Source organism: Belonocnema kinseyi, chromosome 6, assembly GCF_010883055.1.
Source record: "Belonocnema kinseyi isolate 2016_QV_RU_SX_M_011 chromosome 6, B_treatae_v1, whole genome shotgun sequence".
NCBI classification, from domain to species: Eukaryota; Metazoa; Arthropoda; class Insecta; order Hymenoptera; family Cynipidae; genus Belonocnema; species Belonocnema kinseyi.
In genome coordinates, this window is record NC_046662.1 from 4,951,813 (window position 1) to 4,969,358 (window position 17,546).

Below are 17,546 nucleotides of genomic sequence, written 5' to 3' on the forward strand. Positions count from 1 at the left end.
TCTTTTAATTTTTTTCCTATCTAAAAATTCATCATTTTATAAGAATTTGGCAGATCCTTTTTGGATGAAAATTTTTGGTCTGTTAATTTTTTTTTTCGTACCTTGTGTCGTATTGTGAAAAAATTAATTATTTTATTTTTATTCTGATTTTTTTACGATTAAAATAAAATCTACTCGTCCTTTCTGAAAATCCAAAAATATTTTTATTTTAATAAAATAAAGTTCAATTCATCCAAATGATAAATTTTCAACAGTGTATTTTTAACAAAATAATATATACATATTTTCCAAAAGAGAGTAATTTTTTAGAGAAAAAAATGTCTTGTAAGAAAGCAGTTATTTTCTAATCACGAAATTGAATTTTAAATAAAAAAAAGTTGAGTTTGCTCAAAGGACAAATTTGAAACAAAATAGTTCAATCCTACCCTGGCGGACCGAAGGAACCGAATGGAGCCTCTACAAAGTACCCGTAAAGACCCCATTTGGTCCCCATTCGGTTCCTTTTTTAAAAACTCGAAAAAACAGCAAAATCAACTTTTGAATTGTTGAAATTCGGATTCTACGTTGAAATTCCCTGTAGGAGGTTACGGAATGATCGCAATAGTTTTTTTTGCAACGGTAAAAAGTTTTAAAATATATAAGACGTATAACGCCTGTTGACTGCTACACTTCAAACGCATCGCCTGTAAGTAGCAGCCAACAGGCGTTATACGTCTAATTTTTTTTAACTTTTTACCATTGTAAAAAAACTATTGCGATTATTTCGTGACCCTATACAGGGAATTTCAACGTAGAATCCGAATTTCAACAATTTAAAATTTGATTTTGCTATTTTCGAGTTTTTTAAAAAGGAACCGAATTGGGATCCAATGGGGTCTTTACGGGTACTTTGTGGAGGCTCCATTTGGTTCCTTCGGTCCGCCAGGGAAAAACAAAAAAGATTAATTTTTCACCAGTTTTATTTAAACTCAAAAAACATGAAACATTTTCTCAAAAATAAAAATTTTTTGCAAAAAATAATTTAACTTTTTAGCCTAAAAATATGAACTTTCTACAAAAAAGTTAATTTTGAACAAAATTATTGAATTTTCAACTGAATGCATGTATTTACTATCAAGAAGATCAATTTTCTACTAAAAAATACAAATTTTTAACTGAAATGATAAATCTTGAATAAAAAATTTTAACCAAATAGAAGTTTCAAACAGAATATGTGAAGTCTTAACGAAAAATATAATAGCTATTTTCAAGTTTTGCGTTTCATTCTAAACTAATCTATTTAAATTATTACATTTTCAAAAGTGAAAAATAAATAATCTAACAAAATTAATGCATTTCTAAAATTGCTCATATTAAAATTTATTATTTTCACAACAATTGAAATAAAACGATTTCTTTTGAGAAATTAAGTTTTCTCCCTCTTTTTTATTTGGTTTTTTTGTCTTTACTGAGCCGAAAAGTTAGGTAGTTTGGAAATCTGTTTTTAATCGAGAATCTTTTTTAATATTATTTTGCATGAAACTATTTATGATCAAATAGATTACTTTTCGATCTTAAATAAAAATATTTTGAAAAATTATTTGAATCTATATCCAAAAAATTTTTTAATTTCAAACGAAGGATTTGTAATTTTCCTATATATATATATAAACTCGTAACCTGCATTAGTTGCACATCGAGAAGAATTTCTTACATGGTGAACTTTTTCATCATTCACGTGGTTTATGGTGACATCTTTTTTAAACCTTTAAAATTAATCGAACTAAAAAACTTTATTTCTACTTTCATCGATAGTCGGTAATTCTTTCGAATTGTGTCTGTTCATTTTCACTTTCAATAAAATCTGTTATTTTGCAATGAATTATTATTATGCATAATATTTACATTTTTTTCTCATAATTCTTAAATTGTTACATTAAATTATTGAAGATACTTTTCACGAAAATGTGGAATCACTTAATAGTTTTTATATATAGGATTCTCATTATATTCTCAGTCTAAGTTAATTCCCCATTCTTAATATATTAATATACTTAGAATATATTTTATTTTTAATTTAAATTTTTTTAATATTCTGTCTTATCATAATATCTGAGCTATTTTAATTTTTAATTTTACATAAGTGCGTCATTAAAAATTTTTTTTCACGTTTTAGTTATAATAATATTTTAATGATTTTTATATTTGCATATTATAAATTTGAATAATATTATGTTATACATGCTAATAAATTTTTATATTAATATTATATTCATATTTTTAAATTATTTACAAATTAAAAATTAAATATAATTTTAATCAATTTTTAATTAGCTTCTTCAATCTTAAATGAATAACTATTTAAATTTTATATTGAAATTTAATTATGTGAAATAATATAAAAAATTATTAAATTACTAGATATATTGTGAAATGATTAAATTTAATAGTTTTAGGATATAAATTATAATTAAAAATGTTATTAAAAAATAAAGTTATCATAAACTAAATTGGAATTGACGAAGTTTTTTATTTAAATTTTTGTATTACATTAATGATATAATAGAAAAATCAATTAAAATTAAATAATATCCAAATTTTATTTTAATGCAATCTAATCATATTATACATGCTAATAACTTTTTATAATAATGTTATATTCATATTTTAAAATGGTTTACAAAATTAAAAATTAAATCTAATTTTAATAATCTTTAATTGGTTTACTTAAAAATTTTACATAATTGAGCAATTGAAAAAAAAATTTTTCACGTTATATTTACAATAATATTAAAATGATTTTTACATTTGCAAATTATAAAGCTTAATAATATAATGTTATGCATGCTAATAATTTTTTATAATAATATTATATTCATATTGTAAAATTATTTACAAATTTAAATTTAATATAATTTTAATAAATTTTTAATTGGTTTATTCAATGTCACAGGAATCATTGTTTAAAGTTTATCTTAAAATCTCATTTTTGTAAATAATATTAAAGATTATTAAATTAACAAACATATTGAGAAATCATTAAGTTTAATAATATTATATGATATAAATAATAATTAGAATGTTATTTAAACATAAAGTTATCATAATATAAATTTTTATTTTAATTTAATGTAATAACAATTTACTTACTATTTAATATTGGAGCTATATTAATTATAAATTTTACGCGATTGAGTAATTAACAATATTTTTTCACGTTTTAGTTATAATAATATATTAATAAAAACGATGAATTTTCAAACAAAAAAAAACTAATTTTCAACAAAATTGTTAAATTTGCAACCGAAGTCCCTGATATAAAAAATGTAAGAAAATTATAAATTGAAAGCAAAAAAATTTGGAACGACAATTTAGATTTTAATTTTCCTTTTATTTTTTGCTCTTTATAAAGTTACATAAATATAACATTCCTAGTTTCCTCGAGAAAATTCAAAAAGAAATATATGATTATAGGATAAAATATTATAGGATTGTGTCAAAATTGAGGAAAAATGTGAGTTAATTTAAAATTCCGTAGGTGCCTATAAGAGAATTTCTAGCTACAGTACTGTTCTGCTCCAAAAGTGACGAACGCAATTGCGAATTGCCCAATGCCCACTCCAGTAAGTGTTGTGTGTTGTGCAGTAAGTAACCTCGTAACCTTGAGCATAGCCGGCATTTTGCGATAAACAGACTCGTCTCTAATAATCAGATTACTCGGATAAAAGAAAATAATTATGGAAGGTGAGAATTGTCACCTAATTTTGCAAAATGGCAAAGTTTTTTCTGGAAGGAGTTTCGGCGCCAAAAAACCAGTCGATGGAGAAGTTGGTAAGCGATTTTATTGTTTATTTATCTGTAATATGTTTAGCGACAACACGTGGTAACCGGCGCTTGGAGTGGATCCAAATAAATACTTATCGAGAAACATGCTCGGCGTAAAATTCAAGATTTTTTATTACCCTTCCAATAGATTAAACTTGTACTAAAATGGAGTCTTTTTGCAAAATTTATACATTTTTACGACCCTTTGCAGAAGATATGAGCTTTTAAATCAACCTTGTACCAAAGATATTTTGTACTAAGCGAGAAAAGATTCAAAAGCAATTGTTTGGGAAACTTGCAGGATTTATGAGTGTTTTGATAGATCGGAATTACATTTAATGATTAAAGCCGAACAGAATCCTGATTTTATGGCTTTAATCTGAGTTTATTTGCACACACATAGCCTATTTTGAGGTTATAAATTTTAGCAAACAAATGACAACATTCCAATTTTTTTATAACTATAATCAGGGTGGCCGCTAGACCGAGAAATTACATTGAATTTATTTTTTCCCAGGAATTTTGCACTAAAAATGTGTCAAAGTTCGATTTCAACAGTTTTTAAAAATAATTAGTTTAATTTTTTTTCAATTGTATGATATTCAGTTTACAATGTGTAATTTGAACATTTTTTTACTTAAAAATTATTACATTGAAAATTTTTAGATTTAAGCGTACATTTTTAATGAAGTTGAAAATTTTAAATAAAAACATTTTTATTTTACCAGCTGAAAATATAAATAAATACATTATTTTTAAAATGAATCTGTACTTTAAGTATTAAAGAGTGAACAATAATAGTCATGCGAAAATGTTATAAACCTAAGATAGATTTTCTTGTACAAATTTATAATAAATGTTTCTGTTTAATTTTTTAAATAAAGTAAAGGAGTAAGTCATTCAGTTTGAAAAGAAAAATTCAATATTTCAATTACTGGTCACTTTTTCTTGCGTAGTTCTGAATTTTCAAACAAAATAGATAGTAGAATTTTCAACTAGTAAAGATAAATTTTGAAACAAAAATAAAATAATTCAATTTAAAAAAATCAGAAGTTTTCAAACAAGAAGATTAATTTGCAACAAAATTATCAAGTTTTCTATTAAAAAAATTCTCAGCCAAAAATGGACTAGTGAAATTTTGAGATAAAAAATGGAATTTTCAACATTATTGTTCAATTCGTAAAGAAAAAGTGAATTTTTAACTAAAAAAGACAGAATTTTCAAGCAAAATTCGAATAGTTAAATTTTCTGTAAGAAAAATATTAATTTCCAACCGAAAAAAACGAAATTTTCCAAAGAATAGTTGTATTTTCAGACATGGAGATGAATTTTCAACCAGTCACGAATCGTTAACCAAAAATATTACTTTTCAATAAAGTAATGTAACATTGAACCAAAAAAGATTAATTTTCATCAAAAAAATTAAATATTTGATATTCCAACCAAAAAATATTAAATATTAAGTAGAAAAACATTCGAATATAAACAAAAAAAAGACATCTTAAATAAAATACTCACATTTTAAAGTTAAAAAATTAATTTTCTGAAACAAAATTTTCAATTAAATATTTAAATTTTCTTCGAAAGAAATTGAAAAAAAAATTGTAACCGAAAATGAAATAGTTAAGTTTTTAGTTAAAAAAAAAATAATTTTGAACTAAAAAATACGGTCCGAACAAAATCCTTCAATTTTCCATCCAAAATAATCGATTTTTAACAACAAAATGAATTTTCATAAAAGAATAACTTTCAACCAAAAAGTCGAGTTTTAAACTAAAAAATTAATTTTAAAGCAACAAAAAAATATATTTTTAACAAATTAGTTAAATTTTAAACCAGCGAAATTCATTTTTAACAAATATAAGTGAATTTCCAAATAAGAAGAATAATATTCTAAGAAAAGTCAATTTTCAAACACACAGTTGCATTTTCAACTAAAAAGATCAATTTAAAAAAAAGCAAAACGAATTAAACAAAAAATTAGTTTTTTTTCACCCTATAAATTATTTTCTAGACAAATAGGTCGTTTTTCAACTGAAAGAGGCAAATTTTGAAACAAAAAAGGACAAGTCAAATTTTCAGTTAATAAATTTTCAACGAAAAAGAACTGATTTTCACCAAAAAATTTATTTTAAGCCAAAGGGATTTTCGAAATTCTGAAGTAATTTTTTATCATGAAAAATCATTTTCAATTTTCTTAGCAATCTTAAGAAAATTTTTTTTTTCTTTTCAAGCCTTTTTTAATTCTTAAATTTTAATTAAATTGATTAAATTAATTAAATAGTAATTGTCAACTTTTTATGTATAATTGATTTCGATGCAAATTTAGAGGTTTTAAAGAAACAAAAATTTAGAAGCTTTTTAGAATAATAAAATATAATTATAATATATAAGAATAATATAGAAGAATAAAATATATTTTCTAGGGAAATTGAAACTAATTTTTTGTTTTAAAAATTAATTTCAAATGAATATTTGCAAAGATATACAAAATTATCAAAAATAAATGTTGGAGATTTGAAGGAAATAAATCATACTAAGAAGTTCTAAAAAAATTCAAAAAATAATTACAAATTTAAAAAATCAGAAAAATAAAATATATTTCCTAGGAAAATTGAAAATAATTTTTTGTTTTAAAAATTATTTTTAAGGGAATATTTGAAAAAATGTACAAAATTATCAAAAATAAATGTTGGAGATTTGAATGAAAATTGTTTAATTTGGTAGAATTTTTTAAAAATTGTTAAGGAAAATTTTAGGAAAAAATTGAATCATTTTAAAAGATGCTTAGAATTTCTGAAAAAATTCCAAAAATATTTACAAATTTTAAAAATCAGAAGACATTTTCTAGGAAAATTGAAAAAATTTGTTGTGTTAAAAATTAATTTTAAGTGAATATTTGAAAAGATTGATAACAAATAAATGTGGGAGATTTGAATGAAAATTGTTTAATTTGGCAGAATTTTAAAAAAATTTTAGGAAAAAATTTAATCATTTTAAAAGATGCTTAGAAGTTCTGAAATTATTCCAAAAATTATCACAAATTTTAAAAATGTAAAACAAGATGAAGGTGTTTCAAAAGTTTGAAATAAAATTTTGAAGCATTTTACGAATTTTGAAATTATTTAACATTAAAGTAAATTAAGTTCTAATTCAATAAATGTTCTGTTCATAAAAAAAATGTTGTTTATTTTGTAAAGTTTCTAGCTTAAAATTGCTTTAAGTGATATAATTTTGAAAATTTTTTGAATCATTTATTAATTATTCAATTTAGCGCATTGAAAATGATAATATGGATTCATATTTTTGCAACTGAATCTAAATATTTGAACTCTAAAATATATAAATGTTTAAATTTGTTCATTTTTTAGTTTAACTGCATTTGAATACAAAATTCTTGAATTAAAAAACTTTTAAACTACCATATTATAGGTTTAAAATTCAAGAGTTCCACTTTGAGTGCTTTAATTTGCAGCTTAGTTTGTAGTATTTAAAAGCAAAAAAATGTCAGCTTTAGGGTTCGAATTTTGAAATTTCATTGATCGTAAAAAATATTTGCGTACCGGGAAATGACCGGAATTTTTTTTTATTAAAATGGCCACCCTGTATAACGCAAGATGATTTGAGATTTTTTTTAAATCTCATAATAAACATTTTTCAACGTTTTTTTTATGGACTTGAGGCTGTTGAAACGGCGTCCCAAGAAATGGCAAAATTTGTGATGACGCGGCGAATGAAATAATATCACCGTAATTTAAATCAATAAATATTGCAAGTCTTTTTAAAACCATAATCCCGATTTATCGAATCCTGCTGAGAAAATTTGAGTGTTTTTTTTTTTCAGACACAGTTCCAACAGCCTCAAACCCATATTCAGAATCCCTAATTTTATTATAACATCTATATATTGTTAATTTAATTATTTATTTGTTTCAAAAGTTTATCAAGTAAATAAATTATTATTATAAATTTGATTAACGATTATACAAATTTATAAGTATCTGTTCGTTATATTTATTTGCAATTCTGATTTTAGTGTTTATATTTATAAAGTTTATAATTATTTAAATGAAATTTGAAATAATGTAAAATTTGGCTTGATTTAGTTTTCCAGACTGGGATGGTGGGTTATCCTGAGTCTCTGACAGATCCATCTTACCATGCCCAAATTTTGGTACTTACATATCCACTCATTGGAAATTATGGTGTGCCCGGAGACGAAAAAGATGAACATGACTTGCCACTGTAATTTATCTACGGTTTCTTTTTTTTCTTTTATTCATTTAGATATTTTCAAACCTTATCTTTCTTCTATTAGATCTAGAAAATTTTTTTAAGGCATTTACTTTGATGTAATGAAGTTTCTTTGAGCTGATTCTCAGGTCCTGTGTAAACAGGATATAATGAATTTTCGGTAATTTTTTTGCGACCATAGAAAATTCATTATAGAAAATCATTGTATAGAAAACGGTTATAGGATGATCAGCATTCAAATAAATACTGCAAAAATATTGAATGAATTAATTTAAAAAGTAGAGAAAGTATAAAGAAAAAATCTGGAAATTAGGAAAAAGTAAACAATTATGGAACAAATCGTAAAAAATTCGGGGAATTTCAATCACAGATATATTAAAAAATACTCGAGAATTATCAATTTGAAGTTTTAAATTTTAATATGAAATTGTATTATTTCGTTTGTGAAAAATAGTACTGTATTTGCTTTTTATTTCTATTTCTGTTGTTTACATTCTCATTCATGATAGTGTAATGTATTCGTCCAATTTTTCGATCTCGGGTTTTTAACGGATCTTTACGTTTCGTTAATCAGACATTACGAACAAAAATTAAAAAATGTAAAGCATTTTCAAAATTTCAACAAAAAAAAAAATTTTGTCAACGTGTCTTATAGATGAAAATTAGAAAAGTTATATACTTTTGAAAACTTCGAAAATGTTCAGAAAAATAGAAAAAAAATATTTTTCTAAAAGAGTAGGAAATTTCATTTAAATATATCACTATATATGAAATATATTTAGACATTAAAAAAAAATTTTTTTGTCAAAGTGTCTTATAGATGAAAATTAGAAAAGTTATATACTTTTGAAAATTTTGAAAATGTTCAGAAAAATATAAAAAAATATTTTTCTAAAAGGTTAGGAAATTTCATTTAAATTCATCACTAGATATCAAATATATTTAGAAACTATGTCAGTTAAATTTTCCGATTAGACAAAAATTCAAAAAGCTTGAGCTCTTTCAAAATTTGAATAAAATTTTTTTTAGTATCAGAACTTTTTGTCAAATTTTCTATTATGCGTCGAAAAGGCTTGCAAATTATCCTAATGACATGTCTGAATTCGATAAAACTTCAAAAAGTGATATGTTTTTCAACATTTTGAAAAATTTCGAAATAACAATTCAAATTTCTACTAGATATGAAATATATGTTTTCCGAAACTATTATCATGAAATTCCTGAATTAGACAAAAGTTCCAAAAGTTAGATCCTTTTTAAAAATATGCAATTTTCGGTTTTTTAAGAGATCCATATGTTTAAAACGTTCAGGCTGGCCGCTGGAACGGAAAACCGGGCATTTTTTGAGACCGGAAAAACCGGGAAATAACAGTGATTTTTTTACCAGGAATTTTACAAATTTGTAGAAGAAAAATCTGTCTATCTTCGCTTTCAACAGTTTTTAAATAATTAGCGGAATTGTTATCTTTTTCAATCCTGATATAATTTAGCTTCTAATGCGTAATTCAACATTTTTACAAGTTCAAAATTTTCCATTTGAAATTTTTATTTTTAAGCTTACATTTTTAATTCAAAGAATTTTTAAATGCTTGCTTAAAGACTTGAAGAAATAAAAAATAAAAGCCTTGGTTGTTGAAAATTTTGGATAAAAAACATTTTTATTCAATAAATAAACCTTTTTTAAATTTTATCTGTACTTTAAGTAATAAAAAGTGAACAAAAACGATTTGACAAAAAGATTTTAAATCAGTTCAAAATTTAAGAATTTTCGGATTTTAGCGTTAAAACTTAAACGGTTTCAATTTGAAAGTCTTAGTCATTAATAAAATGTGAACGCGTGACTGAAAGTTTATCAACTATTTTCAACTGAAAAATAACTTCATAATAATATATTCTAAATTAGAGGGTTTTATTACATTTAAAACATTGTTTCAGTCTAAAATATTCAGTTTTTAACCCGTTCAATTTTAAATTTTTTATAAAAAAATATTAATTATTGAATATTTAGCAATATTTGAATTTTTATTTAAGGCAAGTAAATTGAAATTAAATATTTAAAAGTAAAGAATCTTAACTGAATTGTTTGACATTGTCAAAATTTCGAAGAGCCTTTAAACTTTGAACGTTACAATTTTAATTGTTGTATTTGAAAAATGCTTAATTTGTAAGTGAAATTTAAAATTTTTGATGTATAATTTACAAATGAACATTTGTAGAAAAAATTTAAGTAATTTTAAGAGACATTTAGGAGTTTTAAAAGGATTAATATTGAGCATGCAAATTTGAGAAACTTTTCTTCAAATCTTCTAGAATTTTTTTTGAAAAGTTTGTTTAAATTTTTGAAAAACTTTTTAAATATTCTCTTAAAATAATTTTTCAAAATGAAAAGTTATTTTTCATTTTCCTATGAATATTAAGAAAATCTGATTATTTTTTTGAGGCCTTTCACAATTGTTGAAATGAATCTAATTTTTGTTTTTTTAAATCTGCGAAAATCTACATTTTGTTTTATATTAGGCTATCATTTCAAGTTTTACATAAGTTTGAATCTTTTCAAAACTTTTACATATCTCTTGAAATTACTCGAATTTCGCCGAAAAAAATAATAAATGTTCAATTGTTATTTATACATCCAATTTGTGAAGAAATGTTATAAAATTTACAGGATTTTCTGAAAATTGTGAAAAAAAAATTAATTAATTTTGACAGATGTTTAGAAGTTCTGAAGAAATTTCCAAAATAATTTTAAATTAAAAACAATTTTGAAATAACTTCTAGATTTATTAAAATTTTGGAATGTGGATTTATATTTTTTTATGCCTTTTATTTCTATTTTTTTATTCTTGTAGCAATTTTAGTAAAAAGTCAACGTTTATCGGTCGAAAATTATTCTGTTTGGTTTAAAAATACAAATCTTTTTTTTTTGGAAATTTCTTTTCTTTTTTTAAAATGTAACTGTTTGCTACAAAGTGAGTCAATTTTGGTTGAGTATTTAAAAATTCGGTTTGAAAATTCGTTTTGTTGAGTTGAATTTAACTTTTTTTTAAAAAATAAAATCTTTTTTCTCGGTTGAGAATTCAATCACTTGATTTAGGATTTTTTTTACCTAAAAATATTAACTATTTGAATCCAAAATTCATTATTCTGGTTGAAAGTTTATTTATATTTTCGGGCTGAAAATTCAACTGTTTTATAGAAATCTTGTCTTTTGGCATACGAATAGAAACTGACGGATAATTTTTTTCTTTTTTGGCTGAAAAATCTTTATTTTTTGAATATCTGCCTTTTTGGTTCAAGATGAATTATTTTATTTGAAAATTTAGATCTGTAGTTGAAAATTCTTTTAACAACAAAATTTTTTTATTCGTTTTTATTCATTTTTAAACTTAAAATTTAACTACTCTAGTTGAATATTCATTATTTCAGTTGAAAATTAAATTTTTTTATTCAAATTTTAACTCCTTTGTTCAAAACTATATTTTCTTGGTTCAAATTTTTTTTTTAAACTGATAATGTATCTTTTCCATTTTTGGTTAAAAATTCATGTTTTTTAGATAAAAATTCATATTTTTTGGTAGAAACTAATATTTTTGTTTAAAATTTCCCCTTTTTATTGAAAATGAAACTATTTTATTCAAAATTGTTAGTTTAAGATAAATTATTTTATTTGAAAATTTAGTTCTGTAGCTGAAAATTAGTTTTTTTTTTATTTATTCGTTTTTATTCAATTTTAAACTTAAAATTTCACTACTTTAGTTCAATATTCATTATTTTAGTTGGAAATTCAATTTTTTTAATTCAAATTTTACACCTTTGTTCCAAATATTTTGTTTTTGTTTGACTGAAAATGTATCTTTTCCATTTTTGGTTAAAAATTAATGTTTTTCAGTTAAAAATTGGTATTTTTTGGTAGAAACTAAAATATTTTTGGTTGTAATTTCCTCTTTTTTATTGAAAGTGAAACTCTTTTATTGAAAATTAACTTTTTTATTAAATATTTATATCTTCAAGTTAAAAATTACAGTTTTTTACAGACAATTCGCCTTTTTTGCTTGTTAATTTTTTTATTTAAGATGAATTATTTTATTTGAAAATTTAGGTTTGTAGTTGAAAATTAGTTTTTTCTTTCTTTATTCATTTTTATTCATTTTTAAAATTAAAATTTAACTACTTTAGTTTAATATTCATTATTTCAGTTAAAAATTCAACTTATTGGTTTAAATTTTAACTCCTTTGTTCAAAAATATATTTTTCTCGTTCAAAATTATTATTATTATTTTTTTTTTTTTTGACTGAAAATGTATCTTTTCCATTTTTCGTTCAGAATTCATGTTTTTTAATTAAAAATTGGTATTGTTTAGTAGAAACTAATATTTTTGGTTGAAATTTTCTCTTTTTTTTTGAAAATGAAACTCTTTTATTGAAAATTAACTTTTTTGTTAAATATTTATATTTTCAGGTTGAAAATTTCAGTTTTTTTTACAGACAATTCGCGTTTTTTTTATACATTTCACTATTGGGTTGAGAACTACTTTGTTAAAACTTAATTTTTCGGTTCAAGATTAATTAATTTAGTTGGAAATTCATCTCTTTGGTTGAAAATTGAAGTATCTTGTTGAAAATTCGTCTTTTTTATAGAAAATTAATAATTTTTGGATGAAAATTCAACTGTTTCGTGAAAATTCGTGTTTTTGGTGGAAAATAGGTATTTTTTCGTTGCAGATTCGTCTTTTTAGTTTAAAATTCACTATTAGTTTGAAATTTCAGTTATTTTGTTAAAAATAAAATTTTTTTCTGGTAGAAAATTAGTCTTCTAGGTGGAGAATTCGTCTTTATGGACTGAAGATTAATCTTTTTTATTGAATATTCAAGCGTATTCCAAAAATTTATATTATTTAGTTAAAATTGCAACTTTTTTGTTCATTTTTTAATCTTCGTATTTAAAAAATTCAGATGTTTAATTGAAAAATCGTCGTCTTGAATTGAATCAAAACAAATTTGAAATTTTTTTTAAATTAAAAAATGTTTCATTGCGGTTATAAAAGATAGTGTGTTAAAAATTTTACAAGATTAAAATCCTGGCTTTTTAATAATAACGGCGAAGAAAAAATCAAGGATTTCATTGGATTTCCTTTATATCCTCGGAAATATTCTTAATTCTATTAAAATCTTTTGAAAACTTTTATAAATCTTTGCAATAGTTCGAAATAATGCAGAAATTGTTTAAAACCCCTTGAAAAGAATTTTTTAAATTTATTCTCTAAAGTTGTCTATATTTAAAAATCTTACAAAATTCGTTCACATATCTTGCAACTTTTTCATTTCTTGAAATTCTTTGGGATCTCTTTAAAAAACTTAAAATATTTTCTTAAAAATCTATTTAAACTTTGTTAGAATCCCTTGAAATCTTTAGAAATAGTAAAAGTCCATTACAAAAAGTAAAAATAATCTAAAATCCCGTGAATATAAATGTTGCTGAACTTTTAAATTAATATTTTCTAAACAAATCGTTGAAATTGCTTGAAATCGTTGAAAATCCTACAAAATTCGTTCACATCCCTTTGACATTTTTCAAATCTATAGAAGTCCTTTGAAATAAATTTTAATTTATGGTCTAAAGTTTTCTAGAAATTAAAAAAAATTTAATCTTGGTAGTAGTCAAAATCTGATAAAATAAGTAGAAATCATTTGAAGTCTTCTGTATATAAATTTTACTAAACTTGTTCTATAAAGTTCTCTCTGGAAGAACCGTCAATTTGCTTAAAATCTTTAGAAATTCTACGAAATTCGTTGAAATCCCTTCTTAATTATTTTTAATCCTGAAAAAATTATAATAATTCCTATATTATTTTTTTATAAAGGGTTACGTATTTTAAAACTGTTATTCTTCTTGAATAATTCGCTCAAGCAAGACAAAACAGATAAGGAAAAGTTATGAAGCGACATTTTTATAAACTAAAAAAATGTAGAGTCACGTTTATTCTTGTGATTCATCCTGTGAAATGTGCAACGATTGCAACAGTCTAAAGTTTCAGAGACTGGAGAGCACTTTTATCAGCGTCAGCACAATTTTCGGTTATATATTTCTTCATTTTTTTTTTCATTTTGAATTCACCATATAAAAAAACAAAAATTATTAAAATCTGGCGTAATGCGCCTAGAAAAAGGGTTTCGCAATCTAAAATCTTGTCCGATTCTATCAAATCCGATCCTATCTGGCTCTCTCCGATTCTTTCGAATCCTATTTGAGTCTATTCGATTTTATCGGACCCAATCTGAATCTTGCCGATCCTCTCTGATTCTATTCGATTCTATCTAATTCTATTTGACTTTATCTGACACAATCCTGTTCTGTCCGATCCTATCTGATTGATAGAATTTTTGATTTTGGAAAATTTTGGATAAAAAACATTTTTATTTAATAAATAAATCATTTTTTTAAATTTATCAGTACTTTAAGTAATAAAAATTGAACAAAAATAATTTGACAAAACGATTTTTAATAAGTTTATAAACTATTTTCAACTTAAAAATAACTTCATAATAATATATCCTTAATTAAAGGATTTTATTACATTTAAAATATTGTTTCAGTCTGAAAAATTCAATTTTAAATTTTGAATTAAAAAAAAGATTAATTATTGAATATTTAGCAATACTTGAACATTTATTTAACCCTTAAGGGCTACACTTCCGTAAAATTACAAAAAGAGCACACTGGGTGTCATATACCCAAGGGTATTTCAAACGTGTGCTATGTAGACGGTATTGGATAGTTTTTTACAAGAAAATTAATTAATGATGTTTCATCTATCTAGTTTAAGGAGAAAAAGGTTTCATAACAGTTTTTGAAATTTAAAGTAGTTAAAAAAATCTTTTTGGGGAAAAAATTAAAAAATGACTTCCTTCACTCTAAAATTCATAACTTTGTAAGTTTTTGATCTTTTTACTTAAAATTTTACTTGAATACTTTCGAGATCCGGCGCTTCAAAAATAAAATTAATCTTATAGTGTTCGTTTGAAAGAAGGTATTTATTCTAAAAAATAAAAGCTTCAATTCAATGAAAAATGAAACACCGTACTTTGCGTGATTAAATGATTTTATTGATTATAAACTGCGTATAAAAATGATAAAAATCAAAATTATGTGAAAATGATATAGAAAAATAGGTTTTCATGTCATTTGTTAATCTGGCGCCGTATTTTCCATTTTCTTGAATTTGTTACGTTTTGTGAAAGCGTCAATAAGTCGCTGGGTGATTTTCACCCAGTATGCTCTTTCAAAGTTAAAACAAGTAAATTAAAACCAAATATTTAAAAGTAAAGAATCTTTAACTGAATTTTTTATCATAGTAAGCCTAGAATCGTTAAAATTTCGAAGAGCCTTTTAATCTTTGAACGTTACAATTTTAATTGTTGTATTTGAAAAATGCTTAATTTGTAAGTGAAATTTTTTAATTTTGATGTATAATTTACAAATGAACATTTGTAGAAAAAATTTGAGTAATTTTAAGAGATATTTAGGAGTTTTAAAAAGATTAAGAATTATCATGCAAATTTTAGAAAGTTTTCCTAAAATCTTTTAGAATCTTTTTTGAAAATTTTGTTTAAATTTTTGAAAAACTTTTTCAATATTCTCTTAAAATAATTTTTCAAAATGAAAAGTTATTTTTAATTTTCCTAGGAATCTTAAGATCTTTTGAAATAAAATTTTGAATGATTGCGAGGACGATTAAACTATTTCAAAAGAAAATAACTGAATTTCTAATTTAAAAACTGTTCAGTTAAAATTTGTTCAATTTTTCAATATTTAATGTTTCTGGCTTAAAATTCCTTAAAATTAGGTAATTTTGAAAATTTTAAAGTTCATTGATTTTTGACTTTTTATTACCTCAAGTGGAAAATTTTGTAGCTTTAGTGTTCCATTTTTTTAAATTTCATTGACCGTGAAAAATGTTTGCGAACCGGGAAATGACCGGGAATTTATTTCGTCGATAAAAGTGGCCACCCTGAAAATTTTTTCTCCGAATAGTTAAAAATTGAACTTTTCGTATTCTACTGTAGATGGTTCGAATCTGATCGGATTTGGGCAACTGCACTGGTCATCGATGAACTGTGCGAAACACCTAGTCACTGGCGACAAACACAAACTTTGTCCCAATGGATGATGAAACAAGAAATTCCCGGAATTTCCGGGATTGACACTCGTTCTTTGACAAAAATTATCCGCGAAAGCGGTACCATTCTTGGACGAATCGTTTATGCTGATGAGAAGCCTGTGTGCGAATTACCTCTGGATCCTCCAATTGTCGATCCAAATGAAAGAAATTTGGTGGCTGATGTTTCACACGTAAGTACAATTAACCAGACAATTTTAAAAAAGATAAATTAATCACGGAATTTTTTTGAGAGCGCACTTATTATTATTTTTTATATCAAATCGAATAACATGTTCTTTTGTTTGAAATCAGTTTTTTAAACTGAAAGTTCAACCATTCTCATTTTAGTTTAAAATTCATGTATTTTTCAGAAAATTTGTTCTTTTTGGTTGAATTCCATTATTTTTTGTTACAACTTTAAATCTTTTTTGGTAGAAATAATATATACTTTTTATGCATTTTGTGTTTCGAATTCATCTTTTTTGAATGAAGATTCAATTATTTGGTTTAGAGTTACTTTTTTGTTACAAATTAATGTTTCGTTGTTAAAGATTCATAATTTAATTTAACGATTCATCTCATAGGATGGTAATTGAACTATTTGTTTGAAAATTCGCCTTTTCATTGTTTGAAAATTAATTTTTTCACTGAAAATATAACTATGCAATATTTGCCTAAAAAAGTATTCTTTTCAGTTGAAAATTCGTCGGTTTAGTTAGAAATGATTTTTTTAACTGAGAATTTAACTATTCAATTTTTGTTTAACAATTTAGTTTTATAATTTAAAATTGATTTATTTTCATTAAAATTCGGCTTCTGTGGTAAAAATGAGTCTTCCTTTTCATTTTTGGTTCAAACTTGATCATTTTTAGTTTAAAATTCAACTATTTGGTTGAAAATTTGCCTTTTCTTTTATTTGATACTGCCAATATCGCTCAAAATTCATGTATTTTGTTGAAAAATCCTCTTTGTGGTAGAATCTATTCTAGAGGCAGATTCATCATTATTCATCGTTCCTTGTTCTTCAGAGATTAACTATATGTAGTACGGTTCTCCGACACCAGATGACGCCACTTTTCAGAGTATCTCGCAAATACAAGGGTAGTTCAATAAGTCCTTAGAATGACCAACAGATGGCGCGCGAATCGCTTCAAATCATCTGTTTTCAGTCAGTACCACTCCCGACTAGATATATGGTGCAGTCACAGTCCACATCTTCTGAGTTACCGTGTTTTTATAACCAATTGAAAAAAAAAATTGTTCGTTAAGAAAAATGGGAAAAAACGAGTTCAGAGCGGTAATCAAACATTTTCATTTAAAGGGTTTAAC

The 17,546-nt window shown here is 23.6% G+C and overlaps 1 protein-coding gene across 1 annotated transcript in view; it reads left to right on the forward strand.

The window, feature by feature from the left end:
- Window positions 1-3,618: 3,618 nt before the first annotated feature.
- The window catches only part of LOC117174545 (CAD protein), a 179,722-nt gene continuing 165,794 nt past the window's right edge, over window positions 3,619-17,546 (forward strand). The window contains exons 1-3 of the mRNA XM_033363749.1: window positions 3,619-3,810; window positions 7,911-8,049; window positions 16,123-16,412. Coding sequence (XP_033219640.1) covers window positions 3,717-3,810; window positions 7,911-8,049; window positions 16,123-16,412 — 523 coding nt within the window. The 5' untranslated portion in view covers window positions 3,619-3,716. The remainder of the gene's footprint in view (window positions 3,811-7,910; window positions 8,050-16,122; window positions 16,413-17,546) is intronic.